The following is a 17,713-nucleotide window of genomic DNA, read 5'->3' as shown; positions in this document are numbered from 1 at the left end:
TTTGGAGTGTGTTTGGCACGACCGGAATGGGATCTTACTTCGAAAGCAAGCCTAAAAATTACGACGGCCTCCAACGATAGTCCACCCACAACTCGACAACCGAAAACGGTCCAATACCTTGGGGTTAGGAAGGCCCGACCAAAACCCGAGTAATTATTGAGTTCAAAGGTTTTCACAATGGTGATGCCTTTTTCAACTCTTACTCAAGTGTTTTTCCTAATATCCCAACTTGGGTATTTATATGGAAATGCATGAGTGTGAAAATATCTCCCATCAATGTGGGAGAATTTTAATACCCCATTTATTTTAAATCTAAAATAAAATTAATAATTAAACTAGAAATAAATCAACAAGTGGCAAGCATACAAGGAGGAGTAGGTGAGGACCACTTTAAGGAAGAGGGGACCAAACTTGCCCCCCACTTATGCCCCCATAACCCGCCACCTCCCTTTCTTCTCCTCCATTTGAGTTGCGTCACATGGAAGCTCACTTGGGCACCCATGGTTGCCTTGTGGGCTGCCATGGGGTGGTTGTGAGACTTTGGCCCACTCACTTACGCCCAAAAGCGTGGGCTACTAGCTGGCACGGCCTAGCAAGCCACGCACGAAGAGTGCGGGCTGCTAGCTGCCTCATGCTAGCATTGCCACGCACACTTGGTGCGGGTTGCTAGCTTTTTACCGCGCCCCTACTAGCACTCTGTTTTACCGATTCGGTCGTTGTTGATTTATTATTATTTTTCACATCTCGTCTTTTACTATTTTCGACTCGACTTTTGTCGCTCCAAGCTTAAATTTCCGACGCCTAAATATTCATTAATCGGTCAACTTATTAATTAATTCCTAATTAATTCGTCCTTTCGGTTTGTTAGTTGCTTGGGTGTGACTCGAAGGGTTCAGTTAAGATTAAGCTGTAATATTAATTATGCATTAATAATACTGATCGGAAGCGGCCTCCACTCAGGCATTCCGATACTTGACCTTATTGAATATATTAGCTTTCTAATAATTCTGAACCTACTAACGGAATAGTACACTTGTTCGAAGGACACCATTCCTTTCATTAAAAGTATTAAGGAAAATTTTTTTGGATCCAAGAGGTAAATTTAGGCCGGGTCAAGACCCTATATTGGCAAAACAATCCTATCAGGAGGTGCAGCAATATTAATTGGTATGGATGAAAATGAGTTCTCGAATATGACAAATCTTGATTAACTTAAAAATTACTACCTATAATTACTTGAGTAGGGTACTCAAGAAAACTACGTTTGGCTTGATTCCTTAAGAAAGAATACGTTGGCAACCCTTTACGGGTGCGTCCACTTTAATTTTCGAAAACATCGCATCCCAGATATAAAAAGAAATTCGACAGAAATTCGACGAAACATCGGCGTCACAAAAAAAATCTTGTTGCCGGACGATGTATTGCAGCGCCAAGCGACAACGTCTGTTGCCAGACGATAAACGGTAGCAGCCGGGGCCAGCCATAAAGTAACGGCGCCGCTCTTCTAGAAGTACCTGGGCAAATTTCGGTGTTTTTCGAAAAATTTTCGTCTTCCGTACTAGAAAAAATTTATGGAAAATAAAATATTTTGTTTTCATTGATTTAATAAATTAAATTTAAAGAAGATGATTTAATTAAAAAGCCGGAATTTCATTAATAAAATAAACTAAAAATTACATAACTGATGGAATTTAAATAAATCTTAATAAAACAAATTATCTTTAAATTTAAAACTATGTCTAATAAATTGAAAGTTAAGCAATGCTTCAATCTTTCTTCTCTTTCTTTGCTCTCTTCCAATTTTTATCTGTATCCTCTTCATCGTCCATGGCTTTAGCAAGTAGGCATCCCTTAGAGGACCTACATTCAATTTTGGAGTAAATAGTTTCTCCCTTAGGTAGGACTCCATGTTTCTTCTCTAACCAAACCTTCTTTTCTGAAGTGTCAGCTTTTCTTTTCCATTTATCCTTTGTAGAGCTCTTCTTCTTAGGCATCATAGGTGTTTTGAATTTAATTTTTCAACCCAAACGTTCCTTAACAGGAATTACGTTGTCACCTAGACGACTCTTCAGATCAGTTTTACTCCGATTTTTCATGTCCTTTGAAGGTTTTTTGAGAAGCCACCTCTTTACATCATTGGGCAAGAAAGGAGGAACCTTTTGGGTAATCACTTTCCATAAAGTTCTAGCTCTCCAGTATGCATCAAAATTTTCTACTTCGTGTGAAACAGGGAATTCATAGGGACGACGAAGATCACCAGAAGGAATTGTTTGAAGTAGGCCGTACTGTCTTTTTACCCTGCAGGGATAATAAAAAGTCATCTTAGTTAAGCTTGGAAGACGACAGAAAGGTTGCTTGTTGACACTAACCATCTTCTCTATTTTCCACCAAGGGATGACCCACTTGATAGCAAAGTTGCAGGAGGCAAAGACTTTTTTCCATTTATGGCGCCCTATCTTAGAGAAGCGTTTCTTTCGCCTCACAAATCAATTTGGTGTGTATTTTTCAACATTGTCGGGAGGAATAATTAATTCTAGTCTTTCCATGAACAACATCTGCAAAAATTTAATGCAAATAAATTAATATTACTATATAAAAATATATTTTTTATTTCTGTAATTAAAAATATAATTTTTTTACCTGTAATAAACTTGGAGAGACCCGAAAAGGTGCTTTTGGATTTCTCTTCAAATCATCAAGACTAAGCATAGTCTCTCCAACAATTAATGGCATTGGATTTCTCCCAGATTCGATTTGCTCCAATACAGTTGGTATGATTGCTTTTCCCTTATTAGTTCAACCACTAGTGAAAAGATATTGGTTAAGCATGCAAAAGAGAAAAGCCCTTCTTCTGTAAACATGAAAAGATTCAGAATAAGGTCTATCAAAGTAATGGTGTGCAAATTTTTTAAATTAACTATTCTACCATCTACAATATTTGTTAGATCTTTGTCTCGTAAATTAAAGAAGCTCTCAAAATCTTTATAATAACACTCATTTATTCTATGGATTACCGCAAGATCTAATGAAGGGAAGCCTAAAATAGCACCGAATTCTTCCGGTAAAGGGCTAATTTCATCACACCCTAGTCTAAAACAATGAGTATCCGTATCCCAATATTCTAAGGTGGTATGAATAAATTCTATATCAAGATCTACCCCCTTAACACCATAGATACCTCCCATATGAAAAAAGTCTAGTTATTTTCTCTCTTTGGCAGTTAAAGACCGACACCATTCACGTGTGAAGTTGGTAAAACTCTTAGTAACTAAAGACATGATTATTTTTATAAAAGCTAATACTATGTTTAATTTGCTAAAATTATGAAGAAATTCGGCAGATCAGGGGGCTTTTTATACACAACATTGATACAGTTTCAATCCGGAAAGGATTCGGAGTCATCTCTCTTCAGCGCCAAACGACAACTCTGTCGTCTGACGCCAGTGTCTGGCGCCGATCGCCAGCAGCGGCGCCTGGCGCCAACGCAAAATGCGTGGTGCCACGTGGCGCTGATGTGTCTTATCAGCGAACTATTCAAAACCGCGTTTTTTTTTGCTATGACTTGAACCTGTACAATGGCTTTACGATTTTATTCCTTATAAATTATTTAATTTCGATTTTTTCTTTTTTCGAATTTTATTTTGATTTAATTTATTTTTAAGTTCGTTGCAAATTCAATTTTTTTTCATTTTTTCTTTTTTGGGGGAGAAACTCGGATACCATCCATGAATAATAAAAATGACGAAATTTTTGCGCAAAATTATTAATTCAATTCTTTGCACACACAAACATGCACATAAAAATGAAAAATAAATACAAGATAAATAAAGTAATAATAAATAGATAACAATATGTATATACAAATATGTCTAATAAATGAGTCAATTAGGAAAAGTTTTATACAAGTTTAAATACATAAAACACACGTACAAACTACGGCGCTGGAGGATGTAGATGATGAGAGATGCCCATCATATCATAGAACTGCGCAGTACGAGGAGTATTCTCTCCACCAGCTTCAGCTCCAGTCTCTTCAGGAGGAGGAAAATTCAGCACAGAACGCGTCCACCAAAGGTCGCCCTGATGAACCGACAGAGGCTGAGGCTGCTGTGATGACGAGCCGACCTCATACATCCCACCACCTCTAGGAGCCGAGGTAGCCTCTGCCTAGCCTACCGGCTCAACACGTGCTCCCTCAGATGAAGAGCCCGAGCCTTCCACCGCCTCGGTCCGGGCAGCCTTAGATCGACCACCTCGACTACAAAACTTGTGCGGCGACTCCTCGAGCTAGACCTCGCCGGATCTCTCCGGACCTCAGGCCTCGTTTGGGTACAAGAAGGTATGGGCTGACCTGCAAGAAGAAACCAAGTCAGAAGCAATCAAAGAGAAACATAACAATGCAAAAATAAGGAGGAAAAGGTTACCTCCTAAAAAGACTCGTCACGACGACATGTAGCTACGTTCCTCATCCAAACGAGCTGGCTTCGGATGGCGTCTATACACAGTGCCATCGCCGTGACTATGTCGCGCGAGAACTGTCAAAGAAATAAAGTCAGTAACAATGAATGACATATATGAATAAATTACAAGTAAATAAACTCACCGAAGTCTGGTGGTGAGGAATCAATCGCTCCACGAAGCGATGATCCTCATGAGCCGGAGGAATCATCTCCTCGATAGGCCCGTATGTCTCCTGGTAATGGATGGACATACGAGGGAGCACGAGCTTAGTAGGCCCAGCCTGACAAAAGCAAACCAAAGTAAGTAAAATATCACTTGGGGGCTACTTAGCAAAAGTTAAAAGATGAAAATCATACTGTCGCCTCCTCAGACAAAACAGGGACTGGAGCTAACAACGGCAGCAACTCTTCCTCATAGCACTGCCTTGGGATCGCATGAGATTGCCAAAGGGTACCAGCCCTCTTCGACATGTTGAGCAGCCTCGCGTCATTGAACATATGACGCGACGGGGAAGAAGGGACGACGAAGACATTTGAGGAGTGCTGAATAGCAACCCTTTCTCCCAGGTATGAAACCGCCCCATACGTCCCTAAGAAGTAGCGACGCTTAGTAGTGTATTGCGCGGCTAGCCCAGGGACAACAAAGCCGTTCCACGGCCGGTACTTCACATCAGGCTCCCGCGAAGAATGCCTATGAGATGAGAATCTACAAAAAAAGTAATGCAAAAGTGTTCAACTATGCAAAATATTATACCGAGAGGATCTACCCTCGAACATGGGCGGTAGATACCTGAACGTGGGGGCATCCCAAGCAGGCGCTCACAGGAAACCTGCGTGGTGACGGTCTCGCCGGCGTAAGTGAAAGAAAGTACTCGTAGAACCAGATCTACAAAAGATAAAATATCAGCCAATGCTAACAAAAAGCTTAGAGCTAACTTTATAGGAGATAAAGTATACCTCTACGACTCTCCAAAAGCTGGACAGAGCAACGTTCCCCATGTAGGACCAGTGTCGACACGAGTCTCACAACGCCCGAACTAAATCAGCATAGGCCAAGCTAGCCCAGTCGTAAGTCCCGATCATGTGAAGATCGGACTGCAGGAAAGTAGTAAAGCAGCACTCTACTACCCTTGTTAAGGGAAAACGTCCCTGACATCAAAAGAAGCGCAAATATGCGCACCCGCTGCTCTTGGGTGGTCGCGTCATCCTCGGAAGCTGTCGCCAGAGTCGACCGGCGAATACCCTAGGCGCTGAACTGTGAGGACTCCACCTCAGCACGGGCCCGAACAGCAATCGGACCCAGCAACTCATCAACCTCAAGAGAGTATACGCTGATGTTACTGTCGAACGGCAGCGTAGTAAAACTAAAATCCAGCCTTGTAATGAGACTGAAGTCGGTTGGGGTGACCATCATCTCACCCCCAAGGAAAGTGGAAAGTATTGGTGGTGTCCCAGAAGAACTCCACCAGGGCGTGAGCCATGCGGTGACCTATTCAGAAGAAATCATAGCCTCAGCGACCTCGAACAGGGCAGTCATCCCACAAGACTCCGTCGACGTTAATGAACATTTTATACAGGTTTCCCACAGTATCGTTGCCCGAGCCATGGCAACGTGTTCTACCAGCAGTAATCCCACGACGCACCCTCTCAGAAATATGGTGGTCGGGGGAGAAGTACAAAGTCCGCTCATCCCACTCAGGGAGGGGAAAGAAAGAAGTGGACAGGTTGGCGTCCTCCTCTACGGGCTCATGCTCCCATCGTGTGTCTCTGGACCGTGATCCCAAACCTCGCTGTCTAGCCATACTACATTGTGCAAAATCAACATAAATTATGGTTCTATAGTATCTAAGGTTCGCCTAGACGCATGATACTATGTTCGCAAAAAATAGAGTACGAAGTACTAAAACAGAGCACAATTTCAATTTGACCATAAACTGCATTTTTCAAGCATCCAAACAATTTCTTGCAATACTATGATAATTATTGTGACAAATTGGGCAAGAATTGCTAGCAAAAACATCAAGAACAAGCCACATTGTCTTCCCGACCTTAAGAGGTCCAACAATGGTGATTCGTTCGTTTCTTCACCAAATTGAGTCAAACAAGTCTCAAAATACTCCCAAGGAAATGTTTCAAACATAATCAAGTAATTTCATGGCATAAAATTTGACAAACAAAGCGAATTAAGCAATTTAAAGTTCGAATTTTTCAAAAATTCGTGAACAAGAATGTCAAATTCATCAAAAAACAGGGTGAGCTTGAAGAAAACTTACATAGATTGGGAATGTGGATGGAAAAAGCTTCGATTTGAAACAAATTTGAGCAAAATTGGTTGAGAAATGAGCAAGAACGAGCAAGTTTAACTTCCGCGGCGATTTTCAAAGAAGAGCAGCAGCAGCAGCGACGAAATGAAGAAGAAAGGGAATATCTACAAAATTCCTTACTCTGGCGCCAAACAACAGCTTTGGCGTCTGACACCAGAGTTTAGCGTTTGGCGCTAGATCCATTGTCTGGCGCCAGAGCCAAATTGTGGCGCCAACAACGTTTCAGCGGCGACAGAACACTCAGCTACTCAAAACGCTTGTTTCGACCTCGTACAACAATTTTGGGTTCCTTGGTACACCAATTAGCCCCTCTAAGCAACTTGACGTGATTTAGTAATCAGCTCGGTTACAATCGCATTAAGTGATCAACTTGATGAATGATCGTCTCACTTAGCTTAAAGCGCCTAAGCATTGGCTCATCGGAGGCACCGACGTAATGGTTCGTAAACAGCAGAGGCACCGACATAATGGTTCACAAGCAGCAAAAGCACGGACGTACTGGCATAACGCAAGCAAAGTTCAAGCAAGCTTTTAAGGATTGACAAGCGTTGATCTTCGGTAATTTTCTTCGGAATATTATCACAACCACTGGAGATGACTTCAAGCGAAGATATCTTCGACGGCATTTCCTAGCTTGCGGAGGGTTGTCAAAAAAAACTGGAGGTGATTTCAAGCGAAGTTATCTTCGATCATATTCCCTAGCTTATAGAGGATGGTCACAAGGCGGAATCCTCTAGCTTGGGGAAGATCGTTAAAGCAGCAAGATAGCGTTCTCTAGCTTGTGGAAGGTTGTCACTATGATTCTAGGAAAAGGCTCGAGATGTAGCAGCAAAGGATAAACAGCAGTTGGTCTTCGGTGATACTCTTCAGGGTATTGTCGCAACAAATGAAGATAGTTTCAGGCGAAGCAATCTTCGATCGTTTTCCCTGGCTTGCGGAAGATGATCACAAAGCGCTAGAAGATCGTTTCAAGCGAAGCAATATTCGATGGGGTTCTCTATCTTGTAGAAGTCTATCACGACGGAATTGGAGGCAGTTACAGGCGTAGCAGTCTTATGGCGGTATTCTCTAGCTTGCAAAGCATCGTCAAAACGAACAGCAGGATGGAATTCCCTAGCTTGAGGAAAGTTGTCACAACAGCAAATACACCAACAAATCGGTTACCTCCAGAGACGTGCGCTCGACAGTGCAAGATACGCTTTTCTTAACTCTTTTATCTGTTTAACTAACGCTAGTTTGCAGGTTTCGGCGTTACAAGAATGATTTGGGGTCGCAAAACGTTCTGAATCATTCTCCATCCCTATCGATACTTTGACTTTTGTTTTCGAAACTTGCGGTTCTCCAAACTCGGTAAAAGTGGGGGCTTCTATAGACACCCATTTGTGTCTCCCCAAAATCGAACCCAGTGATGAGTATCTTTCGCGTCAAATCATAATCGAATGAAGTGAAAGTGTGAAAAGTCTAGTGTTGCGGTTAGTTTTTATTTCTCTTCTTTCTCTCTTTTTTTGAAAACCTATTTTATGAAAACAGCCAATCTGGATTGGTTTAGTCCATAGAAAGGGTCCAATAATAGTGTAGTTGGGTCGGGTTCGAAAAGAGATTTCTAACGATATATTATAAGCCCAATTCCGATGAATAATGAGAAAGTTATGGCCAAATTACTAAACTAGGCCCGGTTTGATATTTATGTGCGGCCCAATGATCTAGAGGAGGGCCAAATATTGATTTATTATTCCTAATGCAATTAGAATTGATTATAGTCTTCTAAATTCTTCTAGAAGGTTCTTTTCAATCCTAATTTAATTAGCATTGATAAATTAACTTTATTGACTCTTTCGAGTTTTAAATAGAATAAAAGAAGTGTTTTTAAGGAAAATACGATTTTGCCCTCTTGTACAGCTAAATTTTATCAAATTAAGAAAACGCGTGGAAATTTGTTTCCAGCGCCTGGTGCCATGCCTGGCTTCTGGCTCTAGACCTGGCGTTTGGCGCTAGAGTCTAGCGATTGGCGCCACGCGCCTGTTTGACGCTGCGATCGTGTTTTATTCTTTTCGAAACTTTGATTTGTTTTTTTGTCACATCCGGCTGATTTTCTCTATAAATAGCCTCCTCAAACCTCCGTTTTTAATCGAATAAAAAATCACCAACTCTCATCAAGAATCTCTTTATTACTCTCTCTCTTTACTAAACTACCTTTTGCATACAAAATTCCACATTCACAAGATCTAGAAACACCTAGCCAAGTTGGAGTTGCCTTTGCCCTAGATGTGAAAGGTTTTAATTTATGAGGGTTTGGTCCCAAATCTCTCTTTCAATTATTATTTAATTTAATTGTTTGATTATTATTTTCCTTGAAGTTACTAACGCGTGTACTTTGTTATTAAAAAGAGATACGAGACATCCAAGTAAGTACTTTAAATTGATTTATTGATGTTTTGATAAAGAAATCATGTTTAGGTTATTATTTTGATTCCTAGTATCATGTTAGGATGTTTTATTGATTCCTAGTATTATGTTTAGGATGAAGAATAAGTTTCTTAAATCAATTATGATTCCTAAGATGCTTCATATTTTCTTTCTTAATATCATGTTAGTATCATGTAAGGGTTAAAGCCTTCATTTTTATTGATTAGTGACATGCTAGAGTTTGTTATTAATCTTGTTAGTATCATGCGTAGGATCTTGCTATTATTATGCTTTAACATGATTATTTTGATTTTGATTATTATTATTATGATTATGATTATTGTTATGTTGCTTGTTATTTATTGTTATTGCTTTATCACGCCTTTTACGCATGTTTAAAGGGAATTGGTACTTGTAATCACACTTAATAAGATAATTAATAATCTTGTTTAGGGTTAATTTGATTATAATTCAAGTGATCACCAATAATAGTTTTATTTGTGCATTAATATTCAACGAACATAGATAAACATGTTTAGGGTAATCCTGTTGAATGCATGTTAGTCAGAAAGCGCACATGAATACGATCAGAATAAAGTAGAGGCGTATTATTAGGGCAGGTTCAATCTCTTTTAGGTTGGATTTGTACCTTCATCCTCGAACTACCAGTCATGGTTCTAGACCTATTGGAGTTGACGATCTCCTGGACCGTTAAGGGGTGTAACCTTCACCCTGTGAACGGTTTACGAGTTCCTAAAACTTGTTGGCGACTCTTTTGCTCTATTGTCTTTCCCTTTGGACGCCACCATGCTTAAGTGTATGATCATAGTGGGGTTCAAGTTTGGGGTAATGCTTGAAATATTCCCTACAGTTCCCTATATTTGTGAGTTAGATTTTGAATAAAGAGGCAAACCATCTCTCTTTCTTTGGGAGGATCCACCAAGAGTGAAGCTGTTTCCCTACACTTGTTTAGATAAGCGGTGAAGCCTACATTCTCTTTCTGTTTGAGAATGGAGAGTTCACGTTCAGAAGTTTTAGTTTGAATGTTACACTTGTAAAAATTCATGAAACTGTCGTGACATCTTGACAAGTCGCAATACGCTTGGCAACTAGGGAATAAAACCATTATTGGCAAGCATGTTCTAAGAAGAGAGGGAACACCGTAGGGAAGAGTGTTACGTCCAATCCCTTAAGATCTATGGTGTAGGGAATAAATTTCAAGCGTTAACCCCTAGCTTGAACCCCACTATGATCATACACTAAAGTAAGGTGGCGTCCAAAAGGGAAAGAAGATAGAGCAAAAGACTCGCTAACAAGTTTTAGTAACTTGTAAACCGTTCATAGGTGAAGGTTACACCCCTTAACGATCCAAGAGATCGTCAACTCCATAAGGTCTAGAACCAAATAAGGGTTTGGGGATGAAGGTACAAATCCAACCTAAAAGAGATTGAACCTGCCCTAATAATAGGCCTCTACTTTATTCTGATCGTATTCATGTGCGCTTTATAATTAACATGCAATCAATAGGATTAACCCTAAACCTGTTTATCTATGTTGGTTGAATACAATGCACAAATAAATCTATTATTGGCGATCACTTGAATTATAAACAAATTAACCCTAACAAGATTATTAATATCTTATTAAGCGTGATTACAAGTACTAATATTCCCTTTAAACATGCATAAAAGGCGTGATCAAGCAATGAAAATAAATAATCAAGCAACATAATAATAAATCAATCATGAATAATAATTATAATAATAATAATAATCATCATAAATTATAACAATTATAATCATAATCATGTTCATGTTAATATTAAAGCATAATAATAATAGCAAGATCCTAGGCATGATACTAACAAGATTAATAACAAACCCTAGCATGTCACTATGCAATAAAAATCAAATCTTTAACCCTAACATGATACTAACAATCATAAATATTAGGAAGAACATAGGAAGCATCGTAACAATCATATTTAATATTAAATTCACCCTAGACATGATACTAGGAATATCATAATAACAATATAAACATGATTTCTACGTCATAATATCAATAAATCAATTAAAGTACTTACTTTGATGCTTCGTACCTCTTTCTAATAACAAAATACACACTTAGTAACTTCAAGGAAAATAATAATCAAACAACAATTAAATAATTGAAATAGAGATTTGGGACCAAACCTTCAGAAATTAAACCTTTCACGTCTAGGGCGAAGGCAACTTCGAATATGGCTAGGTGTTTCTAGATCTTGCGAATGCGGAATTTTGTATGTAAAAGAAAAATTTGAAAAAGATGAATGAATTAATTATAGAGGAGAATGAGAGAGGAAAATTGATTATAAGTCAAAATTGGTTAAAATTGATTGTTGATGAGAATTCGTGAGAATTGGTGAAAGAAAACGGAGTTCTTAATACGTTATTTATAGAGAAAATCAGCCAAAAAGATAAAATAAACAAAACAGATTTCGACGCACAAAAAACAGAGTTGGCGCAAACCCTGGCTCATTGGCGCCAAGCACCAGACCTGGTTCCAGGCGCCAATGCCTAGAGTTAGGCGCCAAGCCTGTTTTTAACGCGTTTTCGAAAATCAGATAATTTTGTCGTACTGGAGGATAAAATCGTATATTTTCCTCGAAAATGCTATTTGATATTAATTAAAACTCTGAAAAGTCAAGAAAAGTCAATTTATCAATGCTAATTGAATTAGGAATGAAAATAACCTTCTAGAAGAATCTAGAAGAATTAGGAATGATAAATCATATTAGGCCCTCCTCTAGATCATTGGGTCGTACATAAGGCTCAAATCGGGCCCAGTTTGGTAAATTGGCCATAACTTCCTCAATATTCATCGGAATCGGGCTTATAATATATCGTTGGAAAGCTCTTGTCAAGCCCCATCCAACTTCACTATTATTGGACCCATATCATGAACCAACCAAACTGGATTGGCTGTTTTCTTAAAATAAGTTTTCAAAAACAGAGAAAAGAGAAAAGAAATTAAAACTATCCCAACACTAGACTTTCCACACTTTCGCTTCATTCGATTATGATTCGACGTGAAAGGTACTCATCACCAGGTTTGGTTTTTGGGGAGACACAAATGGGTGTCTACAGAAGCCCCCACTTTGATTGAGTTTGGAGAAACGCGAGTTTCCAAAACAAAAGTCAAAGTAGCGATAGGGACGGAGAATGATTCAGAACGTTCGGCGATCCTAAATCACTCTTGTAACGCCGATACCTGCAAACTAGCGTTAGTTAAACAGAAAAAAGAGTTAAGAAACGTGTATCTTGCACCGTCGAGCACACGTCTCTAAAAGTAACCAATTCGTTTTGTTGACCTCCTGCAAGCTAGAGGATGTCATCCCGCTTGAAAACCTCTACGCCCGTAACTGCTTCCAAATTAGAAGATTGCTTCACCTGAAACTATCCTCCTCCGCTATGATAGTATTCCACATCCAAGGGAATACCATCGAAGATTGCTTCTCTTGAAACAATCCTCATCCACATTGATAATACTCCACGTCCAGGGGAATACTATCGAAGATTGCTTCTCTGGAAACAATCCTCAGTTGCTTTTTCACAATTTTCCATAATCTATGGAACGCCATCTTGCTGCTTGTTTTGACGATCTTCCGCAATCTAGGGAACGCTGCCGATCAATGTTGCTACATCTCAAGCCTTTTCTTAAATCATGGTGACAACCTTTCCAATCATAGCAAAAGTCGTCGAAGATCGCCACATCATGAACCTCTCTTCTCATATCTTGGTGACAACCACCACAATCTTAGCGAACGCCGTCGAAGACCGCCCATGTCGTGCTATCTTCTCAAATCTTGGGTGACAACCTCCACAATCTTAGCGAATGCCATCGAAGACCGCCCATCTCGTGCTATCTTCTCAAATCTTTGGTGATAACTTCCACAATCTTAGCGAATGTCGTCTTGCTATTTCGATGTTCACTCGTCTCTGAACAAAGAGCTTCATTTTTTTTGTTACGTCCACGCGTCTCTCAACAAAAGAGCTTTGATGGAGATTTTCATGCGTCTCTGAACAAAAGAGCTTTGATGAAGATGTTCACGCATCTCTGAACAAAAGAGCTTCGATATTTGAACGTTTGTTGCGATAATTTTCTAAAGAAGAAATTTCCGAAGACCAACGTTTGTCGATCTCTAAAGCTCGCCTGAACCTGCTTTTGCTAAAACCAATGTGTCGGTGTTTCCGTGATGAGCCAATTCTTAGGCGCTTTAAGCTAAGTGAGACGATCTTTCGTCAGGTCGATCATTTATTTGCGGTTGTAATCAAATCGACTACTCAATCATGTCAAATTGCTTATAGGGGCTAACTGGCGTACCAAGGAACCCGAAATCGTTGTTCTGTCGCTGCTGAGATATCTCTGGCGCCAGGAATTGAAGTAGGGTCTTCCCTATTCTGCTGCACCTGTATTTATTTTTTACTATAGAACTTTGTCAATCTCTTTAATTATCTTAGGGTTGACCTAAGGTTTAGCATTGCTTGACTCATCGACTTGACACGACTCAAGGTATAAACTTGACTCTCTATGATTGACTGACTCGAGGTTGACTCGACTCAAAGTAAAATGACACGTGTGACTCGTGACCCGTGTGTGCATAGTGTTGACTCAATGTGACTCAAAAATGAAAAAAGAAAAAATTTTCCGTCATTTTTGTGGAGGGTACCGACTTTCTCCCGAAAAAGAAAGACGCGAAAAAGAATCGAAAGATTTTGAAGGTGCATGTTGAACGAGCTTAGTCAAATGTTGTTTGATACTATCTCTCAAGGTGCAAGGAATAATCCCTCCTAGGCTATGTAAACTGTTGACTCCATGATGAAAGCATTTGGGTAACTTAGGCACGGAGGCTAAGCGCTTCATACTTCGTGATGCAATGACAATTATGAGTGATGTTGATATGACAAGGTATGCTTCAATGTTAAGATTTCATGACAAAGGGTTCCTAAGGGAAGTATATTTGGTCATATATCTGTGCAGTGTGTGAAATTGACACTAAAGCTAGGCCGCAAGAGCTAAGTGAGTGGAGAAAATATTATTTAAAAGAGTCAAATGGTGGTGACTCTTAGTCTATGTAAGCTAATAATGTAGGGATCAATCCTCCAAGTCTAGCTTTAAGTGAGTAGGGATGAGCATAGGGAATCCTTGATATGATCATGGTGCAAGTGTGTGAATGTGAATATGAATGCATGTTTATTACGGTCGCACCTCAATGTGAGGTTGCCTACGTATCCGTTAGGAATCAGGCCGAACGTAGCTCTAGCCGAACCTCGCACAAGTGTGTATACCTCAAAAAGGTCTGTTAATGGTTGTAACGCGGTTAGGCTAAAGGTTATAGAAGAAGGGGATAAAGGCTCAAGACCCTAGATAAGCCCCCAAGGTGTGCAACTTTGCTTTTGAATCTTTATAATTTTATGCTTGAGTTTCTACTCTTATTATCTCTTTTTTCTTTAGCATTTATTTTTATTTTTGTAAGTGTGGGGAATCCCGATCATGCGGTCTATCACTCACTTGGCATTCATGTTTCTCAGGCACGGTACCGAGCACTCGATAGGAAACGCAATATGAGACGTGTTCATATCAAAGATATTTTCATATCAAATACATTGGAACACTTGCCCTTTTGTACACTTTATTTATTTTTTGCTATTTTTGCTATTTTAATCTTTTGGATTTTCTCAAGCTTTCTTTTTTAGAATTGCATAAGTTACACACCATCCCATCCCAACATTAGGTAGATGTAGGTTGAAAAACAAAAGGTTTATCGTTAGACGAGGCTCAAAGTGGTTTATGAAGAAAAGATTGTATAATTGAAGGGTGAAAGGAGATATGATGTGGCTACAAAGGGGTGCCCCAAATCATTGGTATACCTTGTGCTTAATTCGACATGGATTTTTTTTTTTTTTTTTTTTTAATGCAATATAATGAAATGATCATATATAAGGAAATAAATGCTCATTTTATTAAAAAAGAAAATATATAATGATCCTACAAAATAAACCTAAGGAGAATAAAAAGGTGCCTATGCTAGACTTATTAGGGAAAAGGGTAAATAAAAAAAGAAATAGAAAAAAGTGGTCGCAAAATCTTGTCGTTGAAGCTCGCCTCTTGTCTTGTGTTGTTTCCTTTATCATCACTCGCTCTTCTTGTTAACTGGAGGCATGGGAAGCTTTTTATTATCAATCAAATGTTGGATAGCCTCCTTTAGCTTCCAACAGCTCTCAGTAGTATGACTCCTACCTTGATGGTACTTACAGTGTTCGTGTGGATTCCAACTAGGAAATCTCTTTTCAGTTGCGGGATCTTGAATAGGTCCAAAGGGAGTAATGAGTCCTTTGGCATGGAGTCGATCGAAGGCAGTATCGTAGCTCATCCCAATGGGGGTGAAGTCTTTCCTTAGTTTCTTCTTAGATCCTTGGTTATATATGGCTAAAAATTTAGTGAGATCAAAGGTACTAACATTGTTACTAGAGTGGGCGTTTTCGTAAGAAGAAGGATTTTCGTTCTTCTTTCCTTTCCAGCCACCGTGGTTACTATGGTTAGTAGCTTTTTGCTTTGCGAGGTCGTCTTCAATTTCAATTCCGATGTCATAAACGGCCTTGAAAGTATTCAGATTGTGTTGATATTTTAAATGTTTCGAATACTTCTCTTGTAGATTCTTGATAAACATCCTCACGGATTCTTTTTCAGTGGGGACCTCAATCATCTTGGAGGAAGTTTCCCTCCATTTATTAAAGAAGGAAGTAAAACCTTCATTCTCTTTTTGTCTTAGCATCTCAAGTTGTCTATGATCGGTTTCAACTTGAATATTGCACTTGTACTATCAATGAAAGCGTTTACTATCGATTCCCAGGTAGAGGTTTTCTCTTTGTCAAGGGAGAAGTACCATTGTTGGCAAACGGTTTCAAGAGATAGAGAGAATAGAGAGGGGAAAACCTTCTTATCGATACACTTTATGTTCATTATAATTTCGAAAGCTCTTAGATGGAAGTAAGGGTTATCTGTTGCCTTGAATTTAGGGATGTCAGTGGCGTTGAACTTATGTGGAAGAAGTTCCTTGTCCAGCGAGACCCCTTGTGAACTCATGCCCTGAAATTTATAGTCACTGGATAGCTTGCTTAGACTCTCTTGCATGAGGTTCATTTGTTGTTGCTTCACGGGATCATTAATCTTGAGTGTGAGTAGCTTCAATGTCTCAGTCATGGTAACCAATTGGTTCCTAAGCTCATTGACTTCTTCTTGACTTTCCATTATCTTTTTATCCTTCCTCTTTTGACGAATCAGTTTATCAAAAAGTGAGACTTGAATAAAGAGGTTGTCCTTGATTAATCGCCCTTCTCTCCTCGACCAAGTACTGTGGAAAAGGAAATTGGGGATATTTATTGTTAATTATTTGACTCAAGCTTTATTCAACATGAAATGGGTGGAGTAAATGAAGAAAGATTGGAATAAAATGTGAAGAAAAATGATGGAGATGGATAGAATGTACCCCCCAACTCAAGTGACGGAAAAAACCGACTCATGCATGAACCTAAGACGTGCTCATGGTGACATATACTCAAAGTGTGTGCTAAGACTAGTGAGTGTAAGTGATATGTTAAGACTCGTTTCATGACCATGTGGCTAGACTATGTGACTAGACTCAAGCAAAGACTAAGTTAAGACTTTACGTATATGCATTAAACTTGACAGACTGTGGTATTTTACTCATAACTTTTTATCTGCGACTCTGATTTGGACGAAATGAACTCCACATTAACTATAAAACTTGGGGCTACAGATCCATAGGTTGTACGACTCGTAGTTCTTTCTAGACCTCCAGCTATGACCAAAACAAGTTGACGTTTGTGCAGTATACGGGAATAAAAATCCGGGTTGACTTAAAGGAACTATGACTCGATTTTATGTTTATTTATTAGCTCAAATTAATTAATTAATTAAAAAAAGTCCTTTAGTCATTAATCTGTTTATTTAGTTTTGACACAAGTCAAACAAACGGTTAGGAAAAATCACATAGAGTATGCACAACAAATAATGCACAATTAGTCAAGTAGGCACAATATGATGCAATGAGTTTGCAACCTAACCATGGCTCTAGTTATCTAATGTTCGGGATATAGTTTAGTCAATAGAGGGTCCATGGTTAATTTTCCGGATGCATCGCGCGGAAGCCTAACCGTGAAGGGTTGGCGCGAGTGCATGGGACACCGCGAGCTTTAGAAAAAACTCGCTTCCATGGTTTGGTGAATTCAACAATCTCGGATATACCCTTTGTTGCACGGAGCGTTTAATCGGGTATATGGAGCATGAATTCCCGGATGGTTATGTCCATATGTAAAACACATATGGGTTTCAGAAAAGTGAGAAAAAATTCAATCAGGAAGTAGGATCGAGCAAACAATACGAAAAACCGGTCGAAATTAGAGCGCATATTTCTGGTTCGGTATTGGGGGAAGTTGGCGCCAGCAATCAGAGACTGGC

At 39.3% G+C, this 17,713-nt stretch overlaps 1 protein-coding gene across 1 annotated transcript in view; it reads right to left on the bottom strand.

The window, feature by feature from the left end:
* LOC110734002 overlaps positions 1–6,262 on the bottom strand; it is a 45,933-nt gene extending 39,671 nt beyond the window's left edge. Inside the window, exons 1-4 of the mRNA XM_021914058.1 lie at positions 6,036–6,262; positions 5,284–5,346; positions 4,818–5,166; positions 4,604–4,741 (exon numbers count right to left, since the gene is read on the bottom strand). Of these exons, the coding sequence (XP_021769750.1) occupies positions 4,604–4,741; positions 4,818–5,166; positions 5,284–5,346; positions 6,036–6,262 (777 nt within the window). The remainder of the gene's footprint in view (positions 1–4,603; positions 4,742–4,817; positions 5,167–5,283; positions 5,347–6,035) is intronic.
* Between the last annotated feature and the right edge of the window lie 11,451 nt (positions 6,263–17,713).

Source organism: Chenopodium quinoa, unplaced genomic scaffold (genome assembly GCF_001683475.1).
Source record: "Chenopodium quinoa cultivar QQ74 unplaced genomic scaffold, ASM168347v1, whole genome shotgun sequence".
Taxonomy (NCBI): Eukaryota; Viridiplantae; Streptophyta; class Magnoliopsida; order Caryophyllales; family Amaranthaceae; genus Chenopodium; species Chenopodium quinoa.
The sequence above is the reverse complement of the archived record's forward strand: the minus strand, read 5'-3'. Positions and strand labels throughout refer to the sequence as shown.